Source organism: Ambystoma mexicanum, chromosome 3q, assembly GCF_040938575.1.
Source record: "Ambystoma mexicanum isolate Mex_15411 chromosome 3q, UKY_AmexF1_1, whole genome shotgun sequence".
Classification (NCBI taxonomy): domain Eukaryota; kingdom Metazoa; phylum Chordata; class Amphibia; order Caudata; family Ambystomatidae; genus Ambystoma; species Ambystoma mexicanum.
This window is the reverse complement of record NC_090926.1, coordinates 286,289,913-286,307,573: the sequence shown is the minus strand read 5'-3', so window position 1 is coordinate 286,307,573 and position 17,661 is coordinate 286,289,913. Positions and strand designations below refer to the sequence as shown.

At 46.3% G+C, this 17,661-nt stretch overlaps 2 protein-coding genes across 6 annotated transcripts in view; one reads left to right on the top strand and one right to left on the bottom strand.

Annotated features, from left to right (window-relative positions):
* PAN2 (poly(A) specific ribonuclease subunit PAN2) overlaps positions 1–1,071 on the bottom strand; it is a 1,309,324-nt gene extending 1,308,253 nt beyond the window's left edge. For both annotated transcript variants that reach the window (XM_069653787.1, XM_069653789.1), the window contains exon 1: positions 873–1,071. In XM_069653787.1, the coding sequence (XP_069509888.1) occupies positions 873–977 (105 nt within the window). In that variant the 5' untranslated portion in view covers positions 978–1,071. The remainder of the gene's footprint in view (positions 1–872) is intronic.
* The window catches only part of DGKA (diacylglycerol kinase alpha), a 542,794-nt gene that overhangs the window by 284,301 nt on the left and 240,832 nt on the right, over positions 1–17,661 (top strand). The window lies entirely within an intron of this gene.

The window sequence follows — 17,661 nt, the reverse complement described above, 5'->3', positions numbered from 1 at the left end:
GGATTATTGAGTCCTACAGTTGTGAATAGAAAGAGAGGAGAAAAACCGCAAGTGCAAAGAAACATAAAAACAGGACTGGGAGAGGATCTTCCAGGCCCAGGACCTGGGCATCAAATCCCATGAACGCTCACGATCAAAACATACTCCCCAGTTCCTCCAGGGCTGTGTCAGTTAACAAAAACAATTGGATTTGCATATTTTCCATAACAATTAGATGAATGGAAAGGTTTGTGGTTGGAAAATGAATGACATTTGAAGAATGCAGCAGCTGTCAAAAGAATATGCATGAGGACACGGCGACACTTCCGGACTCGAAAGCCATCGTCCAACCATAGGGCACTCAGCATTCAGAGAGGGACGAGAGAAAGCATTAGACTAGGCCAGGGATAATGCTCAGTGCATTAATGCACGTGGTGAACTCAGTGTGCATCCAACGAGCCATAGTTCCCAGGACAAATACGAACTAAGGGCTCCTGAGAAATCCATGTCACGGGGACACCCTGCTCCGGCCCTGGGCGTTGCTTCTATTTAATTAATTTGGATGATCCACTACTACAGCTCCCAGCATGCCACTGGGGATACATGATAGCCCAGGACTGGGGGGGACGGTGTCCATGGCGACAGGGAGTCATGTTATTAATAAATCCTGCTGCAGTGATCTGTGTGTACCCTAAAAGTCACCTTTTCCCCACACATTATAGGCTCAAAAAATAAAAACGAGATTACATGCCGGTTTTCTTCAACGTACGCTCTTTCGAGTGCACTTAATACTGTTATGCGTGGGGGGGTTGTTGCCCCGCGCCGTGCGAACGGCAGCTGGTATTGCCCGTTTTTGCACGTGTTTTGAGGGGAGCGTGGCGGGCCTCTCCTACCTGGACAGGGAATTCCAGGAACACCTTCCTCGGGAGGCAAATACACCCTCCCAAGTAGGGGTAATGCCCGCCGCGCCCGCACAGACAGGTCCCAAAAACCGCCATGAAGGAGAAAAGAGGCTGCAGACGTCAGAGAGGAACAGGTGCGCGGGAGACGGTAGGCGAAGTGCTGAGGCTCCACAGGTGCGCCGAGTAGAGCGAGACTGGCAGCACTCGCAACCAATTAAAGGGCCCAGCGGCCTAACATAGCACGACGGCCACCGCCCCCTCCCCCTGAGATCACGGGAGGCCCCGGCGCGGCCCAGGGGACACCCCCGAATAGTGGGATCTCGCTTCTCAGCAGGGGGTCTCGTTATCTATCTTAAGAGGCCAACCCTCATCTGCCGAGGGACTTACAGCTGCTTGTTTTTGCATCTCAGAAATTATGGCATGACTTTCTAGTCGCCCAAATCGGCTCATGAGGAGCGAGAGGTTCCTCCGGTCGAGGCTTTGATTTGGAAAAACGAAACTACAAACCCCAGAAAACAGTTGACTCGGAAGCAAGGGCTGGCCAGGAAGTGTCACTCGGGTCATGGTTTGCCCAAGTGACCTGGCTCAAGAGCGAGTCATCCAGTCTTATGTGCATTCTGGTAATCAGTTTTGCTTTTCCCGCCATAAATACCGGGCCACCAGTCTCAGAATGGAAACATGAAACCACGACTGCATGATCGCCCCTTGACAGCTCTGTGACACATATGTATCTTGCATCACTTTACCAGAGCTTCCAAGTTTTCCGTGGCCATACATGAGAAGGCAACCCAGCCCTATTTTAAAAAAGGAATTCTGGGACTTGGATGTTTCCTAAATTTCAAATGTGTAAGAAAAAACGACAAGTCTCAGAATCCAAAGGAAAAAAAACTGATCTGCATGGTCCATCTCATATAGGACCATGGGAAACGTGGGACATGTGCTTTGCATTCTGTTAATTGTAGTCATACATAACCCTCAACCCATTGAGACTTCAAAGGGTGTGAAATGTGATGTTTTTGGCTGGTGACAGCCCATTGAAGGATATGGAGGGATAGAGGCTTAGCTTAGCGTGAGTGTGAACTGAGTCCGGGGCAGGTGTCACCCTTCCCCAAATGCAGGTGAGTAGGGAATTATGAGTTGTACAATTATAATAAATAAAGCAAAGCCAAGACTGCCACCATGCAAAGTGATGTGACCCAAAAAGGCAGAACACAGTGAGCAATTCACACATGACATCCCCTTTTAAGAGAGTTCTGGCATCTGATGTGAAAACGTCACCATCTGATTATAGGTTCCTGGAGTGATGCTACTGCCCGACGTTAGGTGCGTGGTGGAATGTGAGCCAAACTTCACACATGTATTGGTGGGGCCCAGGTGGTGAGTTGCCCCCATGCCTCCACGCACCTAACTTCAGGCAGTGTCAGAGGATCTCCCTTCTTTTCCCCTTGACTCCGTGCCAGTACCCTCTGTGTCCGTCCTACCATCGTCTTGCGGGCTAATCTTCGGGAACCAGCTGATGTATCTCGTAATGCTCTCTGTACCTCTGCTTGCCGTAATCAGCAATACGTTTCTGTGTGTCGCTGTTAATGGGGAGACCTCGTAACGTAAACACAACTTGTCCGTGACATGACGGTTCTTGACGAATCCTGTGTTTCATGGGTGCCGAGGCACTTAAAGAACCAATAGTTGATGACTTGCCTTCGATTGAGGATTTTAACCTTTCCGGCTCTCCCATTCTACATGCAAATACTACGGATTCTTTATTGAACTCTTCGGGCTTTTATGTTCACCCAACTGCACACAGGTCATTTGGCATTCCCGCTTCAGCTACTCCTATGATGGAGACGACACTGTCGGCTATGAATACCACGTTGCTACTTCTAGTAAATTTGTATGAATCCCTGAACAAGAAGATCTCGGATCAAGTCTCCCTTCTGGCATTTCTTAATGCAAAAGTTCTAGATATTGAGGGGTACTTGACTTTGAACATTCTTTGAGGCGAGGCCTGTTGGTTTCTTAGTTCCACTCGTCGGTGGCTGTGCCACTGGAGTTTCCCCTTCAAGTGTGGCATTTTTCCCAACCTGATGACTCACTGAGGTTGCAGTTACAGACGATTCCTCCTGTGGCCCCTGACAGTACTGAGACTACTTCCTCGTTAGAACGGTCACAAGTGATAATGGATGAGGTTGTACAATCTGAGCCAATTTTAGTTGGCGATTCCCCTCAGCAAGTTTTTACGATATTTGGTAAAAAATAGGGGTACAGCCAAATTGACTCAAAAAAGGAAGAACCGAAAAATCTGAAGTCAGGCTCCAGGAAATGTCTTCGTACCTTTTCTCCTCTGCCGCCTTCTAATGAAGATAAGCCTAAGGGGAAAAAGCCGAAGGGCGTTCAAAAGAAACCGGTAACGAAAGTTGCTACAATTGAGCCTGCAGATCTTCGGGAGGAGGATGCTGGCCCGCCTGTCGAATGCAGGTTTGATTCACCCATCGATGAAGATCTGTTGAAAGTTCCTTGATACTCGGATGGTATCCATTCTGACTACTCAAATGAAAGAAGGGGTTCCTAGTAACATGGCCCCTTAAGTCTTAAGAGATGACTTTATAAAAAGAACATATACTGGAGATAATTTACAAGACCCATATGTTTCTGTCTTTAAGTCCCTTGAGCAGAAGAGAATAATGAGCAATAAATCCTGCTGTCCCATGAATGCTCGACGGGTGGGTGAGCAGACCATTCAGCATACGGTCTTAGAAAAGGACCAATCTACAGGAGGAGGGGTATTTCTTCAATCCCCACATAGGGATTGAAGAAATGTAAACACACCTGAGAGTAGATTTCATTCAATGGCTAATTTGACCCTGCTACACTTTGGGGTTACTAAAAATGACTCTGGGCTTTTTTTGAACCCTTTTTTTTTTAAAGGACTAAGTATTGTCAGGAGGTGTTTATGCTGAATAGATTAAACATATGGAGGTTATTTGATTCGATACAGTGTTTAACGGACATAGCCCACGCCAAATTTGTCACTCTAAGGATTTAATATAGTGCAATTGCATATTCCATCTAATTTGGTAATCCAAGTACTGCTAACAGCTAGAGACCAACGTAGGTCTCGGGGATTTAGTTTGAGGGAAGCTCCTATAGCTCAGTCTATCCATGAGGGCAGAATAACTGAGATGTCCTCCCATATAAAGAACAGGCAGTCTCCTTTTTTGCCTTTAAGAGTGACTTGCTCACAGTTGACCCTTAACAAGCGCCAATACATTGAATTGGTGACAATGACGCCCAGGGTGGATTCAGGGGATGATTGGGCTGGGCTTCCAGGAGCATTGATCTCCAGATCTTCATATCAGTAGCCATCCGTAAATCATTCATTTACACATTTTGCAATGGGTTTTTCGAACAAGCAAAGCTTCAAGCACCTCTTCTCTAAAAAAGACAACCTCGTCACTTGACATAGTGTTTCTACAGGAGACCTGTCTGAGAGAAAGCTCTAGCACCACGCCTAGTCAGTCAGCGCCCGTGTCCACCTGCCCAGCCTCACGCCCTGTACCACACAAACCCGGACATCAGGTGCACACACCGTTTCTCCCCACTCCTGTATTGCCCCATCTCTCAAATATATACTTACACTACGGCCAGGCCAATTCTCCCATGCAATCGCACACACACCCACTACATATTTGGAACACAACGCATCACCCGCACCTGGATCCTCCTCCTAGCAACCCTCTGGCTCACCGACGTCATGCTGCCCTCAAATACTCACGCCCTGCCACCTCTGCCCGAAAAACTACCCACTCCAGCTAAAAACACCACCTCCAGCTCCCACAGCCCGTTTAAACCAGTCAATCACATCCCCCTCACCAGACTTCCAAGACTGAGACCCCGCACTAAGCCTATCACGTTCATGAGTGCCCCCTCCCTAACATTTTTAGAAACTTAAGACTCGGCTCTCGCACCACCACCGCACATCCTCGCCCGATCTCCACCGCACACCGCCTTAAGCAATCTCTTACCCACTTCCCTTTCCCCGGGTAACCCCTCCCACCTACCGACCCTACCCACCATTCCCTGCGCGAATGTCACCACCCACAGCTCCACTGGCACCACTACCACTGACCTAACTCCACTCATACTCCCTTGCCCACGCTCAAAATACACTCCCCAAACCCAGCCCTTAAATGCGCTCTCATTAATGCTTGCTCACTCCCAGCACACGCCCTCGAGGTCAATGACCTCATCACCTCTCTTGACCTCGACCTACTAGCCATCACAGAACCCTGGCTCCATGAGGTCTCGGGCCCTGCTCTCTCGCTCGCCCTTCCTAAGGGATGCACCATCCTACGCCAAGATCGTAAGACTTCCAAAGGTGGTGGTGTAGCTCTCATTTCCAAGGAAAGCCTCACATTGATACTATGCAACCCCCCCCCGGAGAAAACAATACAGACCTCCTCCATGCCAAGCTAATGATCTCCCTCAACTGCACCATAAATATAATTGCCATGTACGGACCGCCGGGACCACCCCTGACTACCCAAAGAGTCTCTTCCAAATTCTAAGTAATAACTTTTATGAGTTCTACCAAAAAAATGTACTAGGGGACCGCAACCTAGGCATGTATGACCCTAAGGACAAAGCAGCCACAGCACTAGCTATAGAGCTGTCTGACCTAGGGTTAGCCTACACACTGTAAAGGGCGCACCATTGATTGGATCACAGACCACAACTGCTCATCTACTATCATCAACATCTCGGCCCAGCCATGGATGGATCACAATTGTAAACAATTCACCATCCCCACCAATCCTACCACAAAAACACTTTCATACGCCTCCCCAGCCAAAGTCAGAAGCTCTAAAAAGCTGACCACACTCAACCTCCTCCCACTCCTAGATACTCCTGAACTCAAACCCCCATTTGCCAACAACCCTGCCATCCTCGCAAACATATACTCACACACCCTCACTAAAGCCATCGATGCTATAGCCCCGATCGAAGAAAAAAAAGAAAATAAATCTATGCATACCAACTCCTGGTACACGAAGAACTATCTGCCCTACGCTACTCCAAACGCCTGTCCCTAACCAACTGGCAATCCACGCCTAATGATCTCACCCTTAGAGAATTCAAAAGTATCTCTTCGACTTACAAAAAAGCTATTTTTAAAGCTAAATCTGCAAATCCAAGGAAATGTTCGCCATATAGAAAAACCTCATCACACCTGCCACCAGCCCAGAAAAAATCATCAAAGACAAAGCTTGGTGCTCAAGTATTCAGGCTGCCATCCTTAATAAAATCAAATTTATGCAAGATAAAATTCAAGCACAACGAGAAACTCTACCCAAACCTGACAGTATGCCTATTTCCCAATCCCGCGCCCCTCCCCACCTCCAATCTGCTTTTTTCATTCCGAGGCATCACAGAATCAGAAGTTATTGACCTCACCCAACACATCAAACCATCCACATGCAAAGGGGACATTTGCCCACCTACAATCATCAAAGAGTGCGCCAACGCCCTATCCCCTGTCATCACAGCATTTATCAATGCATCCTTCGCCACAGGAACTGTGCCACAAAGCCTAAAGGAAACATGGGTCCGTCCTCTCATAAAAAGACCATCTCTAGCTCTAACTTTCCCTAACAACTACCAACCCATAACCACCGTCCCCTTCCTTCTTAAAATTCTTGATAAAGCGGCCCACTCTCAGATCCCTCAAGTCCAATGCCATGCTAGGCAAGAGACAATCAGGCTTCCGAAAAGGTCATGGCACAGAAACTTCCCTCCTTGGCCTAAAAAACAAATCACAGAGATAATGGACAGGGGCAAACCAGCCCTCCTACTACTCCCAGACCTCTCCACTGCGTTCGACCTGGTTGATCACAACAGCCTCACCTCCCATCTATCGAACGAAGCCCACTTCTCCAATCATGCCACTCATGGATAACCTCCTTCTTGGAGGGCAGAGCCATGAAAGTATACTCCGATCAGGCCAACGCAGACCCCACCACCATCCACTGTGGAGTTCCCCAAGGATCCTGCAATGCCCCTACCTTATGCAACCTTTTCACAAAGCTCCTCTTCGACAAACTGGACTCGCTCGGCATATCCTACATGAACTATGCCGACGATACCCAGTTACTCCTCCCCCTCTCTGGCGATTACGACCAAGACAAGGCAGCCCTCCTTCAAATCTACACTACCATCCAAACCTGGATAGTTACTAATGGTCTATGCCTTAACGGGGATAAAAACAGAGTTAACCCTCATAGGCCCCAAGGAAATTCTGCCCAAACTAAACAATAATACGAAAACTTTAACATTGACAACACTATCATACCCGTCTCTTCCTCTGTAAAACACTAGGAGTATACATAGACTCCACTCTCTCAATGACTCACCAGGTCAGCGCCATCTGCTCTGCTGCTGCCCACACCACCAAACTCATTAATGCCATAAAACCCTTCCTTACCAGCAAAAACTGCCTTTCCATTGCCCGAGCCACGATCAGAGCAAAACTAGATTATTGTAACTCTCCTTGCAGGCACCTCAGCTAAAAACATCAACAGGATACAAATAGTACAAAACAACGCGCTTCAAGCAGCCCTTAGCATCCCAAAAGAGATGACATCACACAGGCAAGACGAGTCGCCCACTGGCTTCCAGTCAAAGAAAGAGTCAACTTCAAGATCCTCACACACAAATGCTTCAGTCTCTCTGCTTCACCCTACCTATCAGAAACCATCACCAGAGCTACCTCCACATGCCCTATTAGAGCCCATCACGCCAACCAACTCCGCATCCCTCCCATCAAAATGTCTAACGCCGGAGCCATCGGATTCCCATACTTAGCTCCTAGATTCTAAGAGCTGAAACCTCCCTCTCTGCCTTCTGCAAAACATTGAACACCACACTCTTCAAGTAACCCTATGCTTGTTATGTCTCCCTCTCTCTGTCGTATCTTGTAATTTCCACTCTCCTCATGTACTACACTGTGTCTCTCATGTGACCTAATGTATTTGCCTTGTAACATCCTGTAACCAAGTATGTATGCCTCTGTAGCCAAGTTTGCTTCCCCATATAACCAGCAAGCCTCAATGTAACAACGCCACGATGCCTCCGGGCTTTTGTGCGCTCTATAAACTCATTAATCCTTTCTCCAGCCACAAAGGGTGAACCTCTTTGGGTCTGCTGACGGTGTGCAGGAACAGAAGAGGATTTTGTTTGAAACCATTGGCAACTCCAAACCCTTTTCTTCAATTGTCAAAACTGCTTTGATTCAATAAACAGGGTATTTGCCAAGGGCATTATGCATTGTTACATGTTTATTGGAATCCCTTGGGTGTCAGTGCTGATAAAGTTTTTGAGTTGATCGTACATTTGTTGAATATATGTACTGCAGACTCGTAAATCCTTGCTGTGATTATAGCAGGTGATTTCAATATAAGATGTATTCCTGATGATCACCCTAATTTACATCCTAGAGCTAAGAGGTGGCTAACCTTAATGGATGACAGGGGGTTCTGTATGCTTAGTGGAAATGTAAGAGGAGTCATCCCTGCGCATCCCACTTGGTAAGGTGCACCCAGATCTTCCATCATTGATTATCTCTTTGTTTCACGAGGGTTTTTGGGGAGGGTTGAATAATTATCTATAGTCCCCCAAATAAATAGCAATCACAACTTGCTAGTGGTTAGGTGGGTTGACATGGCTCCACTTCAAGCTAACGATTTCTATTGGCAGAAGATGAGCTGCTCTCGTCGGGGAGAATTCGTTTTAAGTGGACCCAGGGGTCTTTATCTGCTTTGTACTCCCTTATGGTCAACACATATTCAAGTATGCAATCCGAGGGGTATGGTGGAGCTGTAGACTATGCTACTTGTTTTGGTCTTTTTGGAGCAAAGATTGCCCCTTTTATTCGAAATTCATATTCTCGTAAGCATGACGCTGAAGTGCAATCTAGGAAAAGTAAACTGAGATTCGAAATAAGGGCCCTGCTGGCCGTGAATAGTCAATCGATTTCATCTGAAAACAGAAGTATAGGAATTGGCATAGAGGCCATCGGCATGGATGGCACAGAGACATCTGCAACAAATGTTGTTGGCTCTAAGTTCTATAAAAATAGTGCAGGAATATAGTCCATTTTGAATTCAAATAAGGCTGGCCAACAGTTGTCTCTGCAACTGAACCCGATTGAGGAAGAAGTTTTGGTCACCTACTTTTCTAACATCTTTACTACTTCGAGGACGCTGATTGAAGCTTATTCTTGGCCGAAGCTCTGTATTTGGGATTTGTCTTTTGATCACAATGATTTGTTGCTTTTTATTAAGAAGCCTAGTTAATTTGAGAGCACCGGGACCCAATTGACTATCTAATGCATTGTTTTAAGTCCCATCCAGATGCTTGGGTGGGAATGCTGACAACTTTGTTTTCTCAGGTTGCAAAGAACTCGGTCCCACTCTCTTGGAAAAGATCAATAATTGTAATTTTTAAGAAAGGAGAGATAGTGGATCCATAGAGTTACTGCCCAATTGCCCTCCTTGACGCCCCGGGGAAGATCTTTGCCAGACTAGTTCTGAGGGACCTTCTTGTGTGGGTCAAGGAGGTCAAGCGTTTTGACTCTAATCAATCGGGTTTCGTGGCAGCGCAGGGCATCAATTCATTTGATGGTCTTTTCCTTGATAAAGAAAAAAGTTTTAAATTCTGGTCAGCCAATATACTTAGCATTTATAGAGTTCAAAGATGCTTTTGATTCAGTAGATCGAGCACTGTTGTTCTCTAATCCGAATAATTGGGGCTGTCCACAATATCTTTTAGCTATAATTTGTTCACGTTACACAGAAACCTCTATTCAGGTGAGGCTGAATCAGCAAGGCCTTTTATCAAAACCTATTTTTGCTTCAAAAGGAATAGAGCAGGGTTGCATTTTGGCCCCTGCTTTAGTCAACTTTTTTATTGCTGATTTAGGTGATTATTTGACACAGGCGCGTTCCTTCCTTCCAAGACTGGGTGGCTTCCCATTGGCGTGGCCTTTATATGCAGATGATTTAATCTTATTGGGTCAGACCCTGGACTCCAAAGTCAGCTCGCAAGCTTAGAATTATACACAGCTAAAACTGGCCTTACAGTAAATGTAAATAAATTGTACATTATGATTTTAACTTCGAAAACATCAGTGAAAAAATATTCTTTTCACTTGTATCTGAATAAGGTCTTGAGAGTTACAAAGGGATATACATGTGTGGCGGTCTGCACCAATGACAATATTAGGGAGATCCATTATAGCAAAGAATTGAGAGTGAAGGCAAAGACAGCAGCTGCCCAGGGACAGATTATTCATGGGAGATAGGGAAAGGTTTTGTGTCTCACCATTATTATGTATTATAAACAAAAGTTGGTGCCTACAATGATATATGGCGGAGAAACAAAATGAATGTTGGCAGATATCAATTTGGAACGGACTGGAAGGTCTCTATTGGAAGAAGGTCCTTGCTCTTCCCAAAGTTGTACCAATCCAAATAATTTGGTAAAAGTTGGGCCTCCTTCCACTTGCTATAATGGTAAGATGGCTAGCGTTGACCCTTCTTAGGAAATGACTGCTGGGGCACCCTAATAGGATTTTGTCAACTTTGGGGGAGCTTCTCATGACAGAATCAGGTTGATCTGTCCAGAAAGGGAGGGGTGACTGTGGTCAGGTGATGGAGGCAGCTGGTATCTCCCTGGACACTCTTATCTCAACACCGGATAGAGCAAAGTGTAAATTGTAGCTATATGATTGGATTCAGACCTTAGTGCAGTGTAAGAAAAATAAGATTTCTAAAAATGTTCAATTGGAGATTAAAGCGCTCCATTCTATTCCCAATTATTTAATGAAATTCCCCTGTCGCAGATATCGGAACAGCTTTTTGAGACTCTGTTTTAATCTGTGTCCTCCAAAGGAGCTGTTGGGTACGAGATCTAATTGGCCTATTTCTCAGAGGCATTGTCATTTTTGTAGTAATTTGAGGGAGCTTGAAACATTGAGACATATATTGATATCCTGTCCTAACTTAGTAGTGAATAGAAATATTTATTTGGCCAAGGATTTTAACAACTATAGGTTTTTAACAGAAAAAAAGGTGGGCTATTTTTGTTTGTGGCCAATGGTCACTCCAATTTTACATATTAGAGTTTTACTGGATATTGATACGTTACCTGAATTAGTGTATAAAAAGTAATTCAGGATTAATTAATATATGTCTCAAGTTTCTATGAAGTTCCTTTATCAAGTTTGTGTGACTAACATGTTTTGTGACTAATATGTTTTGTATTATATTTTTACTGTTTTTTGTGTAGATTTCTACTGTACAATGATTGTAAGGTTGAACATTTCGGCCAGTAAACAACAATACAAATAAATAAAGATTTGACATTAAGAACGTGACCAGAACCGTCTTGCTCTCCGTACCCTCTTGTAGTGCAATGAGAACACCTTGTTGAGGGTGCTCATGAATCGTTCCATGTCTCCATTTGCTGTCTGCCAGCATTGCCTGATCCGCATGTGCTGTATACTCTGAGCTTCATCAAAATCCCAGAACTATTGCCCTTGAAACAGTGCTCCATTGTCTGACCTGAGCGAGGGAGGAAGTCTGTGTCTCGCAAAAATGTCCTGTAATAGCAGGATCACAAAGTCGACTGCTGGGGACCGTATGAATTATACCTCAGGAAAACAAGAGAACTCATCCAGCATCACCAAGCAGTGTTTGTCCTGCTGGATCATGCCAAGTCCACACTCACCACCTGCCTCAGCGTTGTTGCCCTCACAGGGGATTCAATAGGCGGTGCCTTCGTTGGCGGGTTGGCCACTTGGCACCATGTGCACCTTGCCAGCAACTCTTCCATTTGCTTTTCCAAATCAAAGAACTAGAATTTTTCGCTCAGCCTTGCTTTCGTCTTCGTGGCTCCCTGGTGCCCTTTGTGCGCTATCTCCAGCACTTGTGGTATCAAAGCGGGTAGCATTACAATTCTCAACCCTTGCAGAAGGACATCCTATGTCCCTACTGAAAGCTCTGCCTTAGCTCTTCGCAGGCCTACCATAAATGCTTTGGTATCAGCCGTGTACCCAGTCTGGTCGCCTTGCTGTGACTTTCCTTGGCCACCATTGAGTTGGTCGATGACATGTTGCATTCCCCCATGTAGGTGCATTGCTTCTGAGATTTGTGCCAATGTCATTGTGCTTCAGCTGCCGGGTGTCTAGAGAGGTAGTTGGCTGGGTAGTTAACCCTTGGCTTGAACTGGAGTGTGACTCCATAATTTTGGAGCTTTAGCATCAACCACTCCAGTCTCAATGGTGGCCCAATCGCCGACCCATTCAGAATCGGCAGTAGCGGCTTGTGGTCAATCACCACTATGACGGGGTGTCCAAATATGTACAGGTGAAAGATGTTGCACCCCCACAACAGTGCCAACGCCTCTCTCTCGGTCTGGTAGTAGCGCTTTTCTGTAGCTGATAATGCCTTGTTGCCACAGGCCACAGTGTGAACACCCCCCATAGGCTTGCATCGATCCATATCTCTGATAACTTCCTGGGATCGAAGAACACCATCTTAATTTCAACAGCCAATGGCACCTTTGATGTTTCGAATGCTTTATGGGCTGCGGTTGACCATGCCCACTCCGCCTCCTTGATGAGAGCCCTAAGAGGGTCCGTGATCATGGCCAGGTTCGGGATGAACCTTCTGCAAAAATGTACCATGCCGGACACCTCTGACAGGTTTGTTGGTGGTTGGAAGCCTTATATTGCGGCTACTTTATGCAGGCACAGTAATATCCCCTCCTCTTGGAACACAAATCTGAAGAAATGTACTCCGTCCGGGTTGGAGGACGGTGCATTTCTTTCTGTGCAGCATGAGGCGCTTGACCCTCAGATGCTGAAATACGGCAGTGTCACAAACTCGGGTAAATGGCGCGTATGGAGAAGGTGGAGATTAGGTCTCCATTAGAATGTGCCGTTACGTTTTCTTTCCCAACGTGAGCGGCGGTCTAGTGGTTTTCAACATGGCCGCCGCCGAGTTCTATTTACCATCCTTCACTCGGCAGCCCGGCACGTTGCAACTCACTGGATTTCTCCTCGTTGCGTGCGCTCCACATCATTTCTCTTGGCGGCGGTCCGCCCATCCTTCTGCTTAACTTCTGCTAGTTTTTCTCTCTGGGTTTTTTTCCTCGCTCCCACTCTGCTCGTATTCAGCCTCTTTCTTGTTCTTTCTATTTTTTCCGTTTTCCTAGCCTCCACTTTCCATACTTCTGCTTTTATTTTTCTTCTTCCCCAGTCTGTCAGGTTCTTGATATTCTCTCCTGCTTTCAGGGAGATTCATTTCACTCGAGCACCTGATGGTTATCCTGCCTACTACTTGTGTTCAGATACTCCATTCAAGAACTCGTTTCTTTATTTCCTCGCGGACAATCTGCAGCGTATATCCCTTCGCCTACGAAGGCAGCCAGAATTCTGGGTGTTTGCCATTCGTTACTCTCAAGACAAACAGACCGGTTCATCAGCAGTGACTATCTGGAAAGGGTTTTTTACACCAGAGGCTTTTTCCCATACAACGTTCTGGCTGTTGCGGAGAGAGGTCACCGGAGATTCCTAGGACCTGAATCACGGTGGCTTCCTTCCGAAGCAGGCCTTCTCTGCATAAAAAAAGAAGGAAGCTTCTCGGCTAAACCGAAGAAAGAAGTTGGATTATTCATCAACCACCTCAGGTGAGGACGTACTCCAAAATTTGAGTGAGGAGGAGGATATTACTGACAAATCTGATAGCTTGCAATGCCTAACAGAAGATATGGCTACACCTCAGCAGATTCAAGAGCTAGTGGCAGCGGTCCAAGCCCTTAACCTTGAGCTTCAGGCTCTCAAAACCGACAATGCAGCCTTACAGCAAAGAGTTGCTGCTAGAGAACAACAGACTTCCGATCTCCCCCCTCTACCCCTAGTGTCAGGGAAATTTGACGGGTCTGAAAAGAAGGTAAAGGAATTCTTGGAGGCCTGTAACATTCATTTTGCCTTTAGAAAGGGCGCCTTCGCTTCCGATCATGCTAAGGTGGGTTTCATGATTACCCATATGACTGGAAACGCTTTGGCATGGGCAACCCCATTAGTGTCTCAGTCCGACCCAGCATTACAAGATTTCGCCGCTTTCAAGACCCTCCTACAACAGACATTCCTAAGGACTGAATGTGCCTTTGTTGCCAGTGAAGACCTGTTGGATGCGCGCCAATGAAACTCAGACCTACTTACATACATTTCAACCTTTATAAAATTAGCTTCCGAGCTGGCTGGCAAGAACAGGCCCAATACACCATATTTCGCAGGGGTCTGAGAGAAGAATTAAAGGAGAAGCTCGCTCGGATTCCTCGCCCAGATACTTTTTCTGACCTTCTTACAGCAGTTATGAGAATAGACTTCCTCATGACAGAACAAAAGAATGAGAAGAAGAAGAACCGTAGTTCTGTATCCTACTCTGAAGCCAACCCCATACCTCCTTCACCTGAACGCGCCCGATCAGAGATGAGCCTATGCAAATAGGAACTACTCGAACTCCATTAACTCCTGAAGGGAGAAAGAGGAGAGGAGAAGGGAGCCTCTGCATGTATTGTGGTGCTTCCACACATCTTTTGAGGGAATGTCCAGATGTTCCCCCTAGGAGGTAAACGAACGCCCTCGATAGTTAACCGGACGGACTATCGAGGGGCGACCACCAGTCCCTACACAACCCTTTCTGTAACCTCCGCAAAGACGTCTGAAGATTCACGTCTCATGGTTGTTGCTGTCAAGATCCAGTTCAGAGGGAGGGAAGTCGATACGCAGGCTCTGCTGGACTGCGGAGCTGCGGGTAACTTCTTGGACACCCTATGGGCCAATAAGGTGGGTTTAAAGAGAATCGCCAAGACGGAAGATCAAAAGGTAGAAGGTGTGGATGGGACACCCCTGTGTTCCGGACTAATCACGCATACTATAGAAGAAGTAGAACTCTTCATTCAGCAACATTCAGAAAGAATGAGGTTGGATATCATCCGTGCAGCCCACCTTCCAGTCATATTGGGTGTAGGATGGCCCAGAAGACATAATCCCACCATAAACTGGACCAACAACCTTTTGAGTTTTCACTCCAGTTACTGTAAGGAGGAATGCCTACCAGAACCACTATTTGAAACTGTGAAAACAGTAAGTTCTACCGAGACCAGTTCTATCCATTGCATACCAAGCTATCTATCTGAGTTTACGGAAGTCTTTAAGGAACAGACTCCTCAAGAACTACCTCTGCATCGACCAGAGGATTGCAGAATCGATTTGGTTCCCCAGGCCTTGGTTCCTTTCGGCAGGATGTACCCCCTTTCTGTGTCAGAAAAGAAGGTACTTAGGCACTATCTTGATGACAATCTCGCTAATGGGCTCATCAGACCTTCCCGGTCCCCAGCTGGGGTTTCTTTGTTTTTCATTCCCAAACAAGATACTAAAGAATAAAGACCTTGTATAGACTATAGGGGTTTAAACAAGCTAACCATCAGAGATCGCTACCCAATGCCCATTATTTTGGAGATTTTGGAGTCTGTCCAAGGCTCTACGGTGTTTACAAAACTAGACCTCCGAAACGCTTATCACCTGCTCTGCATCAGGGCAGGTGATGAATGGAAGGCTGCCTTTCGCACTCCCTACAGCCTGTTCGAGTATCAGGTGATGCCATTCGGGCTGGTCAACGCCCCTTCGGTATTCCAACGTTTTATGGATCGCCTGTTCTCGGATCTACTGGGTCAATCCAATGTAGTGTACCTCGACGATATCCTAGTATTTTCTCGTACTCTAGAGGACCACCAGCAGCATGTCAAAGAGGTACTATGCAGGCTCTGGTTACATCACCTTCTCGCTAAACCTGAAAAGTGTGCTTTCTCACTATCCTCGATCTCCTATTTGGGGTTTATTTTATCTGACCAAGGAGTTACCATGGATCCCAAAAAGGTAGAAGCTGTTTTGACATGGCCACCACCCGCCTCGGTCAAGGAAATCCAAAGGTTTCTCGGTTTGGCCAATTTTTACCAGACGTTTATACCAGAATTCTCCCAACTTACACTTTCGATCACTTCTCTTCTGAAGAAATCCTCCGTTCCTTTCAACTGGACCAAGGAGGCCGATGACAGTTTTTCCCGCCTCAAACAAAGATTTTGCACGGCTCCTATTCTGAGACAGCCCGACCAACAACAACCCTTTATACTGGAAACCGATGCTTCTGTCGCAGCGGTGGGAGCTGTCCTCCTTCAGTCTAACAATGCCATAGAGCATCCCATTGCCTACTTCTCAAAGACTTTGAGCCCTAGTCAACGGAACTACTCAGTCATCAAATGTGAGCTGTTGGCCATGAAACTAGCCTGCCTTGAGTGGAGACATTTGCTCCAAGGATGTCTACATCCCCTTCTAATGCGGACAGATCACAAGAATCTGCAAGTGTTAAAACAACAGGAATGCTACAACACCCGCCAAGCCAGATGGGCTAACTTTTTTGCTCCTTTCCATTTCAGCATTACGTACATACCAGGTTCTCAAAACCAGATAGCTGACGCTTTGTCTCGCAAAGAAGACTTCGACAAGTATCCCACGCAAAGAAAGGAGCTGATGTTTCCCTGTACAAAGATCGTCTCGCCAGTGACTTCTTTTTTGTAACAAGTCCAAGAGTCTTTCCTCAGCCTGGAGCAGCCTACCTCTACCATAATGAAGCAACCATTGGAAAGAAGGGATGGGCTATACTTTGTCCAAGGGAGGTTTATCATTCCCACTCGCGATCTCAGACAAAGGGTTCTCCGGTGGTGCCATGACTCTAAGGTCGCCGGACACCGGGGAATAAGGGGGACTCTGGAATTACTCCAGAGGTCATTCTTTTGGCCCAACATGAGAGCAGATACTCAAGAGTACGTTCAAACCTGTCTAATTTGTTTACAGAGGAAGCATTTTACACAGAAGCTGTTGGGATTCCTTCAACAAGAACCAATTCCACCTGGACCCTAGAGGCATATCTCAACCGACTTCATTGTTGAGTTACCTATCTCGCAAGGCTGTTCATGCATTATGGTTACTGTAGACTCTTTCTGCAAGCTAGCGCACTTCTCCCGCCTGGCCGGAATACCCACCGCCTCTGTTATGGCAGATGTCTTCCTGAAGGACATTTTCAGATTACATGGTCTCCCCCAGAAGATAGTATCAGATCGGGGCAGTCAATACACCTCGAAATTCTGGAAGGTCTTGTGCGAAAGATTGGGTATTGAAAGAGCTCTCTCATCCCCAAATCAACTGACAGACAGAGAGGCTGAATGGAACCTTTGAACAGTACCTCCGATGTTTTATCAACCAACAACAGGATAATTGGGTGTCTTTACTCCCCACTGCTGAGTTTGCATACAACAACTCTATACGCACTGCTCTAGGAATAAGTCCTTTTTACTGTACCTATGGGATACATCCCCAATCCATTGTGCCTAATTTCTTGGTAGAGTCTAACATACCATCTATTGAGATTTCACTTAGTCAAATCAAAGAGGCCCACAATACTGCTAGACAGAGTCTTAAAGAGGCGTGTAGTCGCTATAAGGAACAAGCCGATAGGCACCGAAGACAGGTACCGGAATGGGGGGTAGGTACCAAGGTTATGCTTTCCACCAAGTTCTTGCCTCGCTAGGTCCGTCCCTCCAAATTGTTTCCACATTACATCGGTCCTTATGAGATACTTTCTAAGATTAATCCTGTAGCCTA